This window comes from Protopterus annectens, chromosome 5.part0, assembly GCF_019279795.1.
Source record: "Protopterus annectens isolate FY-2018-M chromosome 5.part0, PAN1.0, whole genome shotgun sequence".
NCBI classification, from domain to species: domain Eukaryota; kingdom Metazoa; phylum Chordata; order Ceratodontiformes; family Protopteridae; genus Protopterus; species Protopterus annectens.
The window spans coordinates 1,873,771,836-1,873,790,975 of record NC_056735.1 but is presented as its reverse complement, the minus strand read 5'-3'; the positions used below and the strand labels follow the sequence as shown (position 1 = coordinate 1,873,790,975).

The following is a 19,140-nucleotide window of genomic DNA, read 5'->3' as shown; positions in this document are numbered from 1 at the left end:
GTAGTGAGTGAAGGAGGGAGATTATTCCATAGCTTAGAGACAGTAAAAGAATGCAACATTTGGCCAGCTGAGAGTTTGGGCTTGTCGACATTTTGCTTTCAGACCTGAAGTGTTGAGTAGGATTGTACATGGTCAGTATGGAGGAGAGGCAAGGGCAGGTTGCTTGGTGGTAGATAAGTTTATGGGCTGTAGTTAGTTGTAGATAAGTGAGATAGTGAGGGATCCGAGCCAATTTAGTTGGTGCAGAGAGGAACAGTGGTGGGTGGAAAATTTTGCATTAGTAGCAAATTTAGCAACTTTATTGTAGCATGCGTCTAGTTTTGTTTTCAAGGAGGACTGTAGATTGGTGAGGATGGGGGTGCCATATAAGAGAGTTGGAATCAGGAAAGATGAGGCAAGTGCCTTTTTAGCAGAGAGGCTAAGAAAATAGTTGTGCTTATAAAGGGATCCTAGCTTTTGATGTTTTTTTTTTATGTTGCGGTAGATGTGAAGGTCAAAAGTTAGTTTATCATCAATGATGACATCAAGCAATTTGGTACTTGGGGCAATTTCAATGATAGTGTTGTTTTGGGAGTGAACAGAGAATAGTGATTTGCAACAGGGCTAGATTTTGTGGGGGTAAATATTAAGAGTTTGTTTTATTGGGGTTAAGGGGAAGATGATTCTGAGACATCCAGGTGTCACTAGTAGTAAATGGTTCTTGGGTAAGTTGCTGTAGTGCAGTGACAGATTTAGAACAGGAGATAACAAGTTTGGGTCATCTGCATATCGGATAACAGTACTGTGGGTAAGAGTGGTGTGGAAGTTATTGACGAATATAGTGAATAAACGGGGACCCAGTATTGAACCCTTGGGTACACCTGTGTTTGTATTGATGAAAGGGGAAGAAGAGTGCTGCTATATAGTAGATTGTTGCCTATTGCTGAGACAGTTAGTAAACCATTCTAAGGTAGGGGGAGATAGGCTGAGGTTGGAGAGTTTAGTAAGCAGAAGGGAGTGGAAAACTGTAGAATACTTTTGATAGATCAAAAAAGAGTGCAGAGACTAAGGAGCCAGCATCTCGGGCTCTATTTACTGTATCCAAGAAGGCAATGAGAGCAGTGTTAGTGCTATGTCCTGGCCTAAAGCCATGTTGAGTGGGGGAAAGATTTGGTGTTTTACCAGATGACTAAGGAGCTGAGTATGGATGCACTTCTCTAGTATTTTGGAGATGGGGGAAAGAATGACGATTGTCCGGAAGTTTGAGATGTCAGAGTTGTTGCCGCCTTTATGAAGTGGGAGAACAAATGCTTTTTCCCAGATTTCAGGTATGTACGATTCCTGAATGAACCTATTGAGGAGAGTGCTGATGGGGTATGCAATAGAGAAGGCTGATAGTTGTAAGTATTCTGCAGATAGGTTATCTGGGGTGTTGGTACAAGGTTTGTGGAGGTGGATATAGGTGAGCGTGAGAAAGCAGGTAGTGGATTTGGAGGGGAATGTACTAATGGTGGTACTAGTGGATTTGTGTTGATGGGTGAGAAGGTGGTAGTAAGTTTAGCAGTGATGTCAGTAAAGTATGTGTTAAGGAGTGAGGCTAACTCAGAAGGTGTTTTTTCCTGGGTTTGGGCATGGATTTAATGTAATATTATTTATTAAGGGTATCAGTTACAGAAAATTCTTAACACTGAAGTTTTCAATGTTGAACTGCAAGAAGCATGGACTTTTTAAGACTCAAAATGAAGAACATTCCTCTAATCAGGTCCATTTAAGAGGTATGCATAATATCTGGTTACCTGACAGGGTCTTAAAAAACTTAATGGAAATCAAAGTCTAAACCAACTATAACTGAAGTATTGAATATTGTAAAGGAGATAAAAGAACTGGGGCAGGATTTTTAGAAAAGAGAAAGAGCAAATTACATATAAATGAAATTCGTGGGAACAATACATATACAGAACAATGTTCAGGAGGAAGAATAAAATTTAAGAGAAGGTAAAGAAAAGAAAATATTTATAATGAATCCATCAAGCTAATGAAAAATGTTTACAATATTTTGTTTTCTTTTCTTTCCTTTTCTGTGATTGTATGTGTACAACTATCTTTGTTGAAAAGGTATGACATTAATAAAGGTGTTAAAAAAGGATATGCATGCTTCAGTGTACATGAGCCATACTCCAAATCCAATATTCTCTTACAGACTCTTAACAGATGCTAAAGGGATTGGATGTGCGCAGACTTCTGATGGTGTTGTGGCCATTACCCTCCATCATTTAAAGTTTTCAGGTTTCATGCTCCGTTCCACCCACCATGAGTAAGACAATGAATCACAGAGTCTCGAGGCTCTGTGATTCGTTGTGTAGATCATGGAAGGAACTGAGCAGGCAGCCTGGAAATTAAGAAGCATGCATTCATTTCAGGTCACTGTAGCCACAGCATCTTCCAGCTGGGTCTGCTGGGGCAGGAATATATTCTAGTAAAAAGAAAGAAAGAAAAATAAAGATGCTGAAAAGCACCCCTGGCGACCACCTAGATCATCTATGCCTAAGGCTAACTGTTGTCCCTCTAGGTTGTGTCTTTTGCCACAGCCTCTCTAATGCCTGTGGATGCAGTATCCATACATGTTCCATCTTGGGTTGGGAGGATGGCCTAATGGTTTAGGTGTTTGCCTTACAAACACAAGGTACAGGGTTTGAATCTCACAGGGGATAATTGGCTAGGCTTAAAATGGCTCACAAGGGCAGTTAGCCTAGTACTAACCTATGAACCTATAATCTGTGGGAGGGCCCTCCCTTTTCAGGAAATAAAGCCTTCTAAGCTATCCAAGCATTAGTCATCCTCCCCGTGCATTGAAGAGGTAAGTGATTTGGCAGGGTCCATCAAACTTTGGCTAAACTAAATATTTTTTAAAGCCATACCTTCCCTACAGCTTGCATGTAATGATGTACTGTACTCATGTATGTATATCCCTAGGCATGAATATCAAGGCATCTGGCAGTCATAATGGAAAAATTGATATGTGTGTCTTTCTTGCTGCATGTCTTTTTCATGTCTGCCAGAGAGCTATACTTTTGCAGGTGATTCCTGTCCCCCCCAAAGTAGATGATATGGGTATCTGCCATTTAAGCCTACTAACTATCTGGCCATCTAATTCCTAGGTTACAAACCAGTCCTGGTCACCAGTGGTGCAGACAGATGTCGTGCCTCGGATTCATATGGTCTGTATGCATATGTTTATATTAGCAACTGCCTTTGATTTATACCTTTTGCAATCTTATAAATAAACTTTCATAAGCTTTTTTAGGTTTAGCAGTATAGGGTGAATTACTTTTGTGTAAGGGAACAACACTACATTAGCTGAATTATCTTCCCTTACCTTACTCTGTCAGCTGTAGTGGTCAGATTTTTTTTTCCTGAACTACTATGTCCAGTGTGACAATAGAGTTGGTTTGCTTCTGCAGAACAGTGCTTCATGTAATATTTTCTGCACCACAGACTTGAGGAAAACAGAGACTCCAAATGTTTATGAACCCCATAAGGCAAGTCTACAAACATCTTGCTTTGTACACTCCTCTTAGATAGAAAATCTTAAATAAAAAGGCAATAAAATATTGAAAGTAGTAGGGAAAAAAATCCTAAGAAAAGTGGTGTGAAATTTCATTTAAACTCAGAATGGCATACAGTCTAGAAACTGAACAGCAGAGAAATGCCAAGGGAGAAACTGATAAGTGGTCTTTTTTACATGTGTCAGTATAGGGATTATGGAGGAGGATGTCTTCTGGGAAAAGGAATAGTGTTTTGATTGTAGTTGTCCCTTTAATGGATGTAGGTCATATCACACATTACAATTTATGTTATGGAAGGGCTTGGCTAAGCTTTTATATCCTTCTCTACTGGATTTAAGAAAGCATCACATCTAAGTTGCAGTAATAATTAAAAAAAGACTTGTTTTTAAGGTAAGTATGAATGAGCAAATGACAAGAGTTGTGAGTAAAATGCTAAGATATCCCTGTTTTGTATAACATTTTAAGTTGAGTTGCAGGATTGCTAACTGAAAACATTTCAGATTTTTATCTGTGTTAACTGAGTATATAATGTCAACTTAATCATGTTTTTGTTATTATTTACAAAACTGAACCACCTTCTAAGGTATTCTTTAGCAGTGACATTTTCTTATAGGTTATGTTGCTGTCTTACTCTATTGTATTTACAGTGACTTAAAACATATTACCAAAAAGATGAATTGAGAAATGCTTTCATGCTCTGATTTTATCTGGGAAGCCTCCTCTTCCCCATCCTGACTGAAATAAATAAGTAGAATATAATGCAAGAGATCTGGGGGTAATTTGTTGCTACCTGTAAAACTTTTGTTGTAAAATATATTTAAATGAAATCTAATTATATTAATTCTTAAGTAATCAAGAAAAGGTGTTTGTACTTGTTTAGATTGTATTAAATGCAAATTAAATTACTTTGGCTCAACTTTGTAGACATATCCCTGTTTCTTACATCTCAACAAGTGTGATTTTATATGTCAGTGATACAGAACAACAAAACTCTGCCTCTTCCTTCACAAGCACACACTCTTTAGATATACATATATGTATACATACTGAGCCCTATCAGATGATCGAGTTTTCAGAAACTTGAAATTCATATGGTCGAGACCATAAGATCGAGTTTTTGAAAACTCAAAGGTTTTGAATTGAGATTGCAGTATAGTCAGGATCGTTAAATTTATCCTTTTCTCCACTGTAGTGCAATCCTGGAGTTAGTATATATAATTTGCCGGGGTGTGGGGAGCGCAAGTGGGCTTGCCCCCTTGCAAAAACCTACAAAAAGGTAGATTTTTGTGTGTGGCTTTTTTTTTTTTTGATTGAGTTTTCGGAAACTCAGTCATACGGTCCTGATCATTTGAATTTCAAGTGTCTGAAAACTCGATCGTCTGATATAGATCCATACATATACACATACGTACATATATGGTTTACTATCACAATCTTGAAACCCATAATCCAGAGACCTTAATTTAGAAAGATCAAAATGTTGAAGACCCTGTTATCAAACTCTTGAACTTGTGCACCCCTTCTCCACAGGGCCCATGTGAACACTCGATCCTTGGTCCACACAGCTTCAGAACCCATGTTAACACTCATTTCTAAGTTCACTCTCATAGGGGATTCAGTATTCAAGATTTTTTGTCATTTTGATCTTTCGATAGTATGGTCTTGGGATTATGGGTTTCAAAACTGTGGGCTTTGAGACATGCGTAGGTATGCATATATACATGTATTTATACACATATATGTATGTGTATGTATATCTTTACACATATACATAGATCCTAAGATGATAAAATAAAAGCCATTCATATCTGTACAGTGATAAGACTGCTGATTGTATCACCATCTACTTAGGTATTTGCTTGCATGACCATAGATGGGATGTTTAGTGGACAGCTGTTTGTGACAGGACTGAGCATAGCTCTCAACCTTCCATTTTAAAAATGTGGGATGCTATTACGCACAGCATGGAACAAATGCACAAATTGTGGAACACTTAGTATCATCTTCAGCTAGGAAGATCACAACATGGTTAGTTACCTCTTCTTCATATTTAAAGCGTTAGTTTGATGAGTTAATATGATTCTTCTTTATTTATTATGGCTGTTTGTTAAAAATATTCTTAACGATGAATGCATGACAGACCCTTACAGTGTGGTACATTGAAATTTAAGACTTAGAATTGGAATCATTCCTCATAATAAATTACATTCGACAGTTAAGAGACTGAGGGCTCTGCAGACTGCTATTCTCCTTTGGGGAAGAATCTGTTGCTTGACTGCCATCCGTTGGAGAGCAGCCTTCAGTACAGCAGTGTGTCTGACCATTTCTGATATTGCGGGCTGCCAATCATACTTACATAATAGATGGATGACTCCATTGAATGCCTCTGTAGATAATAGCTGAGTAACACTGATGAGTAAGGTGTTATATGTCCACATCAGTAAAGGAATTTTATATTTTGTGTTGTCAACATTAAAATGACTGTCCCATAAATTCTTGACAATATTGGCAGTGAAATGGCATCACCAGAAGAACCAGGAATAGGAAAAAAAAAAACAGGCATGGAGACTTCCTTAAGAGCTATGAACCCAATAAGACAGAACATTGCTGATATTCTCAGTCTGGAAAATGAATAAGTGTTTTTATGGTAACTGTGCTAAGAAATTGTACATGTGAAATAAGTAATTCTTGTGCCATATTAGGGAACATAGAGGCATGCTTCATGTCAATGATTTTACTTTGTGTCATTTATGTTTGATTTACATTTACAGAGTTTATAATCTAATCTGTATTAGAATGAATGCTGTATTTATGTAGTATGGAATGGGGGGGGGGGCAATTAATCTTAAATTCACAGACTCCATGCTAGGAGACCTTGTTTTGTTCTCATGTTTGTTATTGGAAGGGGGTCCCTTCTAGACTATATTACCTAGTTAGGAAAAACATGAATTCTATTTCCATCTGTCCATTGTCCACCCTTGCTTTCCACCTTGGATCGTAGATCCAAAACTAATCCCAACAAGCAACAAACAAGACATGAACTGTCCCCTGATTGGGCACCAGTCTACTACAGCACATGTGTGTTCACTCAGCTGCACTCGCTCTTTAGAGGGTGAAAGGAAACCAGAGATTCTGGTGAAACTCACATGAACAATTGGAGAATACCAAGGCTGTACAAAGAAGGCACCCTCAATGAGAAGTAAATCCGTGCTTCAAGCACTGTGAGGCAGCAACATTATCTGCCCTGCTACTATACTGTCTATGCCTTTTTGTATTTTGTACAGTAACAAGTGAACAGTGTTTGTTAATCATGTGTTTTCATTGTTTTAGGATTCCTGTCCTGTGATGTCTACAAAGGATGTGATGCATCGGTTATACCCATATAATGTGTTCTTGGGAAAAGAAGGCAAGACAGCTGTGGAAGATGCATTGACAGTCAGTAAAATATCTTTTTTGGAATCCAGCTTAGGAATTTGGAGAAGGAGAGAAGTTATTCCAATCATTTTTTGCCCTCTACCACTGTACTGTAAATATTATCATGAGAGTATTCATCTTTTTAGAGCAAAGATATTTTCTTAAAATGGAAGACTATTTAAAATAATGTTAAGAAGGCTACAGTTTATAGCAAACATCTCAGTATGGTTTCTTCATAAGCGTCAACACCTGTTGAGATTGCCATGCTCAGTGTTAACAGCTTTAGACATTTTGTTTGTGTTTGTTTGTCTGTCTTTGTATCTCTGTTTGTCTATGTGTGCCACTTTTTGTCCCTCTCCCATTTGTGTTGTGGGGAAGTCATGATAATGAGGTGTAGAAACCTGAGACTAAATGGCAGATAGCCTTGCAAGTCAGTGGCACTAAAGGTCCCTTTTTTGAAGTAGAAAAGGTGTCCATTTCATACTTTATGAATTTCATCGGTTGATATATATATATATATATATATATATATATATATATATATATATATATATATATATATATATATATATATTAGCTGCAGTATTTAATATTAGAAATCATTTAGTTCCACTGTGATGGCCTTCTTTCCACTGAGTAGGAGAGTCATGTATCCCTATTTTTTTTGTAAGTTTTCCATAAAAAGCAGAAAGCAGGTCTGATTGTATAGTGATACTTCTCCTTCACTTTGTAGTTGCTGTGTATAAAACTATGTGGTAAAAGTGAGACAGTTTGGCCTAGGACATGCAGTGGCCTCTGTACATTAAAGTGTGATATTGAAATTCATGAATTTATTCTACCCAGCAGTGTGGCACAGAGGGATAAAACCTTGACTGCACCCCAGATGACCTGTGTTCATCTAGCACATAGGTGTTTGATGAACATGTGGGGGAGGATGGGAGAGAGTGTCCAATGTTAGCTCATCCATCCTGTGAGGAGGGGGGCAGGTTGGCTTGTTGCATTGATGACACCTGCAGGAATGCAGGTGTATCACAGGCAGAGGGAACAGCCTAGTGTGCCCACAATACAGGTGATGAGTCTCTTGGTCAGGTGGTTGTAGATGTGATACTCATTTCCCTCCCAGTGCAGCTGTATCAGAGATCGCAGTTTGCAGAGTGAGAGTGGATTATAAAGTCTACAGGACTGGCAGACTGTCCTCCTCTCTTAATCCCGATTCTCTCCTTTACTAGGTAACAAATTATGTTTGTCATGTTTTACTGTTGTATTCATCATATTTGGGTTATCCCTGCCAGGGTACCCCTCGGCCGGCCGAATACCAGAGGCTTAGTATTTCTGCATTGGTCGCTGTCGCTTCAGGACTGACATCAGGTCGTCAATAGTATAAAGTAAGGCAACCAACGCCATTACATCAGTCTTTCTTGCCGTGGAGCCAGAAGCAGTTCGCACAAGTGAGGATCAGCAGCTACCTGAGTTTCATCTTCCGAATTGAAGCTAAAGTCTTCTAAAGCTAAGTACACTGTTGGGGATCCTTTTTTCTTGCACTAACTGATGTCAGAAAAAATTAACAATTGTCTCACCTGTGGAAAACAAATATCTTACCGAGACTTTCATTCTTACTGCGTCACTTGCTTAGGCCCAGACCACAACATCCCCTGTTGTCATTTCTGTGCTTTGTTCAACGCCAGTACTATATGTCGTCGGGCCCTTATTGTTGCTAGATATTTTTGTTTACAGTCCTGGAATTCCGATATAGCTTTGGTAAACCATCTGACAGCAGAGCTTCTCAAAAAAACGTAAAGATAAAGACAGAGACAGATCGCACAGGTCCGAACCTACCGACGATGCTGCTGTTAAGCCAGCCGTCAGTTCTCCGGTCCTCAGTCACTTTTGCAGCCCCTGATGCCCACTTCTGTGGATTTGCAGGCCGCTACCGAGACCCTTTCATAGTCCGGTATACTGCAAAACTCTTCTTCAATTAAGGATCCTGCGGTTGTCTCTCCTTTGGATGGGTCCCGAGCTGCTGAGCAGGCACCGGCTTCCGAGAAAGTACTTCGCACTATCGATTCTCGAGACAAACCGGCAACTTCTTTCGCGTCTACCGTTCTTTCGAAAACTACACAGGGTATGAACCACACCCAAGAAACTGACTACCCAATCTCAGGCACCTGCTTCCTTGCCTCAGTCACAAATGCTTAAAATGGCGGAAGACCTTATCATACTGATCAGGGAAGCCAAGCTGCCCCTTCCAAAAGAAAAAGAGATCTGTCCCCTGTAGTTTTGTCTGAACAGGAGTCTGATGACTCTGATGCATCTGAATATGAAGACATGCAACCCCTCTCTGCTTATGAGGATTCTGATGCAGAGGATTCCATTCCTTCAGCCTCTCCCCCAGAGGACTTTTCCTTTGGGGAAACCCTTCATAGTTTAAGGGAGCATTTCCAATGGGAAAGTCAGGACTACCCTCAGTCTAAAAAGAGACTCAGGGAATTCTTAGAGCTTCCACAGCACAGACCCCTGGCCATTTCCCCAGTCCTGTTGTGGAGGATGTTTTCCTGGACTCCAGCTTGACTCCTGACACCCTCCCTCCTGCACCCAGAAAAACAGACCAGTATTACAGAGTCCCTGATTTACACAAATTTCTTTTTAAAAATCCTACTGCTGACCCTGATGTAATTTCTCAAAGGCCTAAAGGCATTAAAGCAAACTCTGCTAAGAATCCCACCCCCTCAGATAGGGATTCCCGAGCACTAGACAGATGGGTAAAAAACTATACACCTCTGCTACTCTTGCTATCAGAACACTAAATTACCAGTTCCATATGCTAAAATTTCAGCAACATACCCTGGAACTCAAACAAAAAATGTCTTCCTTTCCTGCTTGTGCAGAATCTAAAGAGTTACAAGAGTTAATGCATTCTGCCAGTCAAGTAACTAAACACGCCTTGCACTGTGGTTTTGATGCCCTAGAAGCTTCTTGCAGGGCAGCAGTCACCGGTTCTGTCCTTAGAAGACATGCATGGCTTAAGGAGCAGCCCTTGCCAGACCATGTTAAATTGAAATTGTTGGATGCCCCCTTGCACAAAGACAACTTATTTGGCACCAAGGCTGAAGAGGTCTTAAAAAAGGGTCTATGTTAAAACAACAAAAAGTATACATATCGAACGCTCGGATGAGCAAAAACACATATGATCGAAATCACGATGGTGGGGGTCTGTGCCCCCGACACCTCCCCTTAAAAATATATTCCAACTCTGCGATCGCACTACATTGAGGAAAGGGCACATTTTCTGATCTTCATTGTATCGCAATCTCACAATATTGATGTCGATCATATGCGTTTTTGCTCATCCGAGTGTTCGATATTTATACTTTTTGTTGTTTTAACATAGACCCTTAAAAAAGATGGAAGAAAAAGCAAAATCTATGCAGACAGTTAAGGACTTCTTACAGGTCCAACCAGCCAGGTTCAGCAGGCATTGTCCATCCAAGCACTGGTACTTTCCTGCTCCCACCAGGTTAGTTCAGCCCAGACCCTGTTGAAGCAGATCCCCCCCCGGAGACAGCAGCCACAGGGAATGCAGATATCTAAACAATGGACTTCCTCCACTTCACAAACAGGGAGTTCTAAGCCACCCCTTATGGTAAGAACTCACAATGACTCTCCTCCCCCACCACCTCCCTCTGCCCACATTCACTTACCCCTAGGAGGAAAACTCTCCTTTCACGCAAGCACCTGGACCACCATCACCAATGACCACTGGGTTCTGAACATAGTGTCCCAGGGATACATCTTTTCTTTCCACATCCTTCCATCTGCAAAAGAGTTCCCGGATCTACCTCCAAACCAGTGGGCAGAGGCACAAAAACAAGTCCTTTCCCTGCTCTCTATGAGGGCAATAGAGCATGTTCCTGCAGAACAGAAAGGCCAAGGTTTCTACATTAGACTTTTTCTGGTACCCAGAAAAGAGGGCACCTGGCGCCCCATCCTCGATCTATCCATTCTAAACACCTTCCTAGTGATACCAAAATTCAAAATGCTCACCCACCAGCAGCTGCTATCCATGCTCTTCAAGGACGCTTAGCCACCCTAGACCTAAAAGAGGCCTACCTCCACATTCCTGTTAGGGAATCATGCAGGAAATATCTCCGTTTCAGGGCAGGATCTCTGCATTTTCAGTTCTCTGCATTTTCCTTTGGCTTTTCTACTGCTTCCAAAGTTTTCACAAAATGTCTGGCTCCGGCTATTGCCTTTTGTAGACAAAGGAATATCTAGATTTACCCATTCTTAGAGGACTGCCTAATTCAGGCAGACAGCCAGGAAAAGCTGCTCAAGCACCTGGCCTTTGTAAAGTCCCTACTAATCTCCTTAGGGTACACAGTCAACGAAAATAAATCCAAACAGGTGCCCACCCAAAGGATTATTTTCCTGTGTGCAAGCCTGGACACAGCATCCCAGATGGCATTCCTTACATCAGAAAAGCAAACTTACTTGACAGCCTACTTCTGTCAACTAGCCACCAGACCCCAGTTATCCGCAAGGAAAATCCTGTAAGCTCTGGGGTTTGTGGCATCTTGCATTCTACTCATTCCATATGCTAGACTGCATATGAGGAAACTTCAGTGGTACCTAAAAAGCCTTTGGTGTCAACACTCTCAGGACCTGGAAACTCTTGTACCAATGATACCTTGCCTAAGGAAAGATTTTCTTTGGCAGGCAGCAGTATGCTCCCACAACAAGGGACTACCTTTCTCACCCCCCCCCCCACTGCCCAGACCCTCACCACAGATGCATCAGACTATGCCTGTGGTGCACACCTGGACGGCAGTTGCATACAGGGCCAATGGAGCCCACAGCCAGTCCATCTGCACATCAACCAAAAAGAGATGATAGCTAACCAGCACACCTTGACAGCTTTCAAGTCCCTTCTCTCCCCAGGGGCTCTCCTGATCTGAACAGACAATACCACTGTGATGTGATATATCAAAAGCAGGTAGGGACTCACTTCTACCCTCTATGCAGGCTGGCCATGACCCTCTGGCACACAGCCGCTGCCATACAACTCCACCTGTTAGCACAGTTCCTACCAGGCTCTCAAAACTCACTGTCAGACCACTTAAGCAGAAATCTTCTGGACCCACATGAGTGGCAGCTCGACAAAAGAACCTTCACCCTAATAACTCAGAAATGGGGCACCCCGAAGGTCGACCTCTTTGCCTCCCACACCAACCATCAGCTCAGCAATTTCTGCACCAGGGAGCATCACTACATGGCTTGGAAAGTGGCTGCCCTGTCCTTCCCCTGGGTCAATCTATCAGTCTATGCGTTTACTCCACTACCACTCATCCCCAGGGTACTGCTCAAAATAAAGGAGGAAAAACCAAGGACAATTCTTATTGCTCCAGACTGGCCTTCCAGCACTGGTACCCACTGCTACGCAGCCCATCTCCACTGCCACCATGACATCTCACTCAGATTCCAACCCTCCTGACCCAGAGGGAAGGAGAATTCATGCATCCCCAACTGCATATCCTCAATTTGGCAGCTTGGCTTATTCCCTAACCCCCAATCAATCTGCCAATCTCAGTAAACAGGTTCTAGATGTTATTCATGAGGCCAGACACTCTAGCACTAGAAATTCTTATGCTGACAAATGGAAAAGGTATTGCACCTGGATTCAGGCTAAGAGAGCCAATGCGGCACAGCCCTCTCTCCCTCCCTCTCATTCTGAATTACTTAGCTGACCTGCTACACAGTGGTCTCCTCTATTAAAATTCATGCCTCTGCTATCTCTGCTCATTTCCCCACTGAGCAGCCCCTTTTCTAACACCCTGTGATCAAACAGTTCCTAAGAGGGGCTGGCAATTTGAGGCCACCCAGAAGAGCACCAATCCCAGTTTGGGACCTTAACTTTGTATTAGAAAAGCCCACCCTGCCCCCCTTCGAACCAGCCTATTCAGCAGAGCTAAAATTTCTCTCCTGGAAGACAGCTTTCCTTCTGGCCATCACAAGCTGCAAGCACTCATAGCTGTGGAACCCTTCATCATCTTCCATGCTGGCAGGGTATCCCTCAGAACTAACCCATCCTTCATGTCCAAGGTGGTGTCCAGTGTGGCTCTCAACCAATCCATTCATTTGTCCACTTTTTTCCCTAACCCAAAGAACAAGGGTGAAAGGATACTGCACTCTCTAGATGTGCACAGACAGCTCAGATTCTATCTAGATAGGGCTAAGTCCTTCAGAAAGTCTGATCAATTGCTGGTTAGCTTTGCTGCCGGGGCAGAGGGCAAAGCCATCTCCAAACAAATCATTTCCAATTGGATAACACACTGCATCCATTTCTGCTACAAGCAACACGGAACGCCTCCCGCCAAGGGGGCCAGGACTCACTCCACCAGAGCAGCCTCCACCTCTACAGCTTTCCTCAGAGGAGTTTCCACCAGGGACATCCTGGAGTCTGCCACCTGGACATCTGTTCACACCTTTACCAAACATTACCACCTGCCTATCTTCTCCAAATCCAAGGCAGGGATTGCTTCTGCAGTCTAGCAGGGCACACTGTATCCAGCCCCTAGTTTCCTTGACTGCCTCCACCCATTTTCTCAGCTTTGGAAATCAACCCAAATGTGATGACTGCAACAGTGAAACATGAAGAACATAGTACAGTTGTGTACACTTACCATAAATGTAGATGTTCGAGTGTATTCACTGTTGCAGTCCTGGTTTCCCTCCATCCATCCCCCTCTTCTTTCTTCTCTGTCCTTACAAGGGATATATTGGTATTTACTTTCTACTGGTGGGGTTCTTCCACCAGAACCAGGCTCCCACTTGGGGGCTCCTGACAGGTTAGGGCAAGAAAAATTGATGAAATGGTGTCGGCTGCCTTACTTTATACTACTGACAACCTGACATCAGTCCTGAAGTGACAACAACTGACGCAGAAATACTAAGCCTCTGGTATTCTGGCCGGCTGAGGGCTACCCTGGCAGGGATAACCCAAATGTGATGACTGCAACAGTGAATATCCTCAAACATCTACATTTATGGTAAGTGTACACAGCTGTACTGTATGGATGGGCACTTGCCCAAATAGAGGAAAGAATGTGTCAGTTGGATACAGGAAGGAGGGAGCCATTCGTTCAATCATGAATTTCTTGTACCAGGTGCAAGCCCAATGTTCCTAACTTATAGTAGGAGGTAAAGACAAAATAGAGACTCACACTTTTTTGCATAATTTATTTCCAGATCATATCTTCATTATAGTCCATAGTAAATAACTGGAGTGGCCCCATACACTGTCTTTGCATGTACTCTACCCCTCAATCTCCCACCCACTGCTAATAAGATTACCCTGGGCATATTTTCCCACCCAGTTTTGTTACCAACCCATCTAGTCCATAAGCTTGAGCCCTGCTACAAAAATGACACATTGCAATTTAGTGTAACCAGTTTGGCACAGACCACCAGGTAACCTGTATTGAGCTGCTTCTGCCCACTACCACATTCTACCCAGTTTGAAGCATAATGAAACCCACCTCCACCATACCATAGCACATTGTTCATGGACCTAGTATATGTCTGCACATTAATTCCTACATTCCTAAAAAGATACACTTTTGTCAGGTATGGGCTTATAATCCACCCAGTTTATACATTTGAACTTGTAATTTCACTTTGTTTTACTGAAAGTTTGTTTCAGCTTTGCTGTGGTTTGCAGATTAAAATAATACTTTTCACTGTTTGTTCATTATATTTTTCCACTAGGATAAAAAAATACATGCTATATACAGGGTCAAAAGAGAGGGTAAAATTTTGTCTGATAAATTGAGTATGTGTAGAGGAGCAAGGTAGGGCTGGCCTTCTTCTCCATTGTTGTTTGCAATATATCTAGAACTGTTAGTAAAGAAAAGGTGCAAATGTTCAGAGGTATGAGTGGAAGGGGAGAAAGCAAAGAATAGCATTATTTGTAGAAAACATAATAATATGTCTGACAAATCCAGAACATGATATCCCTGTGTTTGGAATATTCAGAGATGGTTCTGTATGCTTTCAGGTTATAAAGTAAATGTAGCTAAAACAAAGCCATAGTTAGAAAGTATATGCCCATGTATGAATTAGTGCAGCAATTTCTATAGCTTTTGGGGCACAGAAAATGAAGTACCTAAGAGTTTGTCTTAGGAAAAGCCTCATTAGTAACAGCAAAGGATAGGTGTAATGAAACTAAACAGAAGATTCAAAAGTTAAGGGAACTGAAGGTCATAATTATTGATCTGGCTAGTAAGATACTGGCAGTGCAAATGTTTTTGGTCCCCTTGATTCTGTATGTTGGCCAGGCATATTTATATAAACCTAGAGATAAAATATGGCAACAAATAAATAAGGACCAGAAGAGTATTATTTGGGAAGGAAAGGGGCCTAGGATTATGTGGGATAAGATGATCCTAGTGAAAGAACATAGAGGTATGGGGGGTTGCCTTATTTAAAGGGGTGCTTTAAGGCTATGCAGTTAAAGCTGTTACACATATTGCAAGTCTGCAAATGTAAACCAAAATAGACAGATATAATGATGAGACATGAAAGAACTGCCAGAGATGGTGAGAAATAGTTTTATCGCAAACAGGTGTTGGGAGAGAATAAAAACAGCCAGCTAGAACATTGTGTATAAAGTGGCAAATAGTATACCAAAACATAAGCTAGTAAGGGTGTTGAATAAGTAGATCTTGGCAATAGGGTTCCCGAATAATTGGATAAAAAGTGGGCAAGAAACTATGAGGAGTAACTGGTGGAAGTTAGGCAAGGAACCAAGATATTAAGGAAGTTACCCATCGGGGAGAAAAGTATGAGAATGGGAGGAAATAAAAGATTTGTTTGGATTACATGATAGAAATACATTCATATATTTGGGAATAATAGCAGAATGTATGCAAAGAAAGACAAGGGAGTGTTAGGTGAGTGGCTACCTCTGATTAAATATTTGACGGAACCAACAATGACCAAAACAGGAAGGCAGCGAAACTCCGAATCATTCTACACTTATTGTATATCTGGCTACCTACACGTTATGTTCAGGATTTTATGTGGGCTAGAAGACTATGTGACAGGATAGTAGAACATAGCTCAGATATACTTGGAGGTATAGAAACTAATTCTCTGGCAAAACACATACAGGAACAAGGTGTCTCTCATCAGTTTGTGTTTAGACTTATAGAATTTTTACATTCTAGCATTAGGCGTGGTGATATTATTAATAAACTGGACACTAAAGAGTACGAATGGATTGTTCGTATGCAAGCAGATGCATACCCAGGTTTAAATAAACAAGTGACATGAAAACCAGTTTTAAAGTCTAAGCAGCAAATAATTAAATAATATACTTGTTTAGACATAATGTTTTTATAAACAATTTCTATATTGCTACTGTAGCTTCTTGATAGTTGCTGATTATGAAAAAAGGAGTGTGTATATTTATATATATTTTTTGTGAAAATTATTACTTATAGAGAATGGTTTATTTTAATTAATACTTTTATATGATAGGATAGGCTGTGTCATAAGTCTTATTTCTAGTATTTAAAAGGATGACTGTTTTTTAATTGTTTGAAACACTGAAGGAGGACTTGATGTCTGAAAGCTTTGTTTATTATTTTCAAATAAACGGTTCTGCTTTGTGAAGTGTGCTTTGCTGTTTTTCATACTTCCAAGTCTTCCCTGGAACCTCCCACAGTGGAAGTACACTGGAAGCATGCTTGCATGCATGCAAAAGGAGGCACTTATACTCTCCTTAAGAGTCCCTCACCGGGGATATTGATTTTGATTAAATGAAAGATTCCCCTAGATGCCCTCCCCAAGGATGTTTTCTTTGGTGAGATTCTAGGTCTAGTAAAACAGAAGGGGAGGTGGTCCTCTGATGACCCTTCTCAGGAGGAATCCGTATTCCTCGAAACTTACTGAAAAACTTGTGGATTTGTTTTCGAGGTGAGCTTGGAAGGAAGTGGAAATGGTCAAACCATTTTCCTGTAAACCATTATAAAATCTTAGTCTCCCCTAAGGACAGACCTTTCTGAAGCATGGGTCCCATGGTAGATTCCTTGGTGGTAGCAGTAGCCAGTAAAAAAGAGTTTGAGGAAGAGAGCTCTATTGTCCGTTCCTCCTAATAGGGAGTCCAGGACATTAAACAGATTTTGAAAGCGAGTTTATGCTTCAGATACTTTTGCATTAAGGGTGCTGAACTGGCTGGCTCATCTAACATATTTACAGAGGGACTTAATATAGGAGCTTTCCAAGTCTGTCTTAGGGCCTTTACTTGCAGAAACCTGTAAAACAGTGTGCACTCAGTGGCTGCCATCCAGTCCCTCTCAAACATGCCCACACCCTTATTTCCAATATGAGAGCAGTGGGCACTGGCATTGCCATTCGCTGCCACACTTAGATGCATCTCTTTGATTTTGTGGAGTACTTTAAGACCTCCTTTATCAACTTCCCTTATGATGGGTCCACTCTTTTTGGACTGGGGTGAAGGAGATGCTGTCTGGAAGTCCGCGGGAATGGCATGACCTTGACTGCTATTGGGAGCCATTTCTCTACCCCTCAAAGGACATTTTCTGGGAACCAGAAAAGGGGAAGAAGTGTCAGTTCTGTAAATCTCAAGGGTTTGCACCCAGGCGACAGGCCTTCCAGAGCATGAATGTTGTCCTTGTAACAGAGGTAATCCACAGAATCAAGGGTTTTGCTCCTGAAGGGTTGCCTGACTGCTGCTATCTGGAGGTAGTCATGAGGTGCTTGCCTCTGTGCCCCTCAGCCTGAACAAACATCATCTGAGATGTGTGAGTCAGAGAATTATAACTGTCGGCTACACAATTCCATTTCTTACCCCCCCCCCCCCCATTTTTGAAAAGATTTCCGAAAATCCCACTCCAGCAAAGAAAGGCTACAGCACAAGAGATTTTAAAAAAGCTGCTAGACAAGTGAATTGGCCTGGTGGTCCCACCAAATCAACAAGGATCTGGAGTCAACCTAAGGTTCTTTTTGATACCAAAGAAGAGGAATGGGGGCCTCAGACCTATTTTGGATTTCAGCCTTTTGAACTAATATCCCCAGTAGGCAAAGTTCCAGATGGTGACAGTTCAGTCTATCTTACCACTGTTGAGGAGGGACAACTGAATGTGGTTAGTAGACCTTCAGTATACATTCTGCCACATCGAGATAGCCAGGTGGTCCAGAAGGTTCCTGCTCTTTCAGCTGGAAGCCAGTCATTTCCTCTTCAGAGCCCTGCCCTTTGGTCTCACCACAGCCTCCAGAGTGCTCAGCAAATGCATGGCAGTAGTTGCAGCTTACCTCAGACTGCAGGGCTTCCACATGTTCTAATATCTGAAATGATTGACTCATAACTGCTTCCTCAGGGAATCTGTTACTCAAAGACAAGGATTCCTTGCTGCAGTTTTGCTCCCATGTGGGAATCATGATCAGTATGGGAAAATCGAAATTGGCTGCTGTCCAAACAATAGAGTTCATTGGTGCCCATCTGGATAGAACATTGCAGATAGCCAGACTTCCAGAGTCAAGCATCAGGAAAGCAGAGAAACTCTCCCATCAGAAGTCCCCGGCCTGGTACATATTGCATCTCTTGGGATCTGTAGCAACCTCTGTCACCCTGGTTCCCCCAACCAGAATTTACATGAGGGTGTTGCAGCAGGCTCTCACAGTTCAGTAGTCAGTGCTTTACCAACTGATGCACTTTCACATTTGTCTCACCAATATGTACAAACAACATGTTCGGTGGTGGTTGGACTCTTCCCCTAGTCTCCTATAGTTGCTATTTTATTCCACTGCTTCCTCAGGCCATAGTGACTGTGAACGCTTCCCTTTTAAGGTGAGGGGGAGTGGGCCATGTCATGCTAATGACAGTCCAAGGCATATGATCTGCTTCAGAGGCTAGGCTTCACATCAGTATCCTGGAGATGAGGGCAGTCCTTGTGGTGTTGCAGGCTTTTCAGGACTACTCCGCAGGGATGTGATTTCGATTCAGATGGACAAACATGGCTGTGGTGTGGTACATCAGTAAACAAAGAAGAATTCCTTCTTACTCACTGTGTTGTGAAGCCATGAGGGGTTGGCAGTGGATGATGTTGTGTCCCTTCCCTTTCTGGTGGTAACACATATCCCAGGCAAATCTATTGTATTACTG

General features: G+C 41.7%; 1 protein-coding gene across 1 annotated transcript in view; it reads left to right on the top strand.

Annotated features, from left to right (window-relative positions):
* Nucleotides 1–19,140, top strand: part of VWA8 (von Willebrand factor A domain containing 8) — a 3,458,065-nt gene that overhangs the window by 826,645 nt on the left and 2,612,280 nt on the right. The window contains exon 9 of the mRNA XM_044071701.1: nucleotides 6,876–6,980. Coding sequence (XP_043927636.1) covers nucleotides 6,876–6,980 — 105 coding nt within the window. The remainder of the gene's footprint in view (nucleotides 1–6,875; nucleotides 6,981–19,140) is intronic.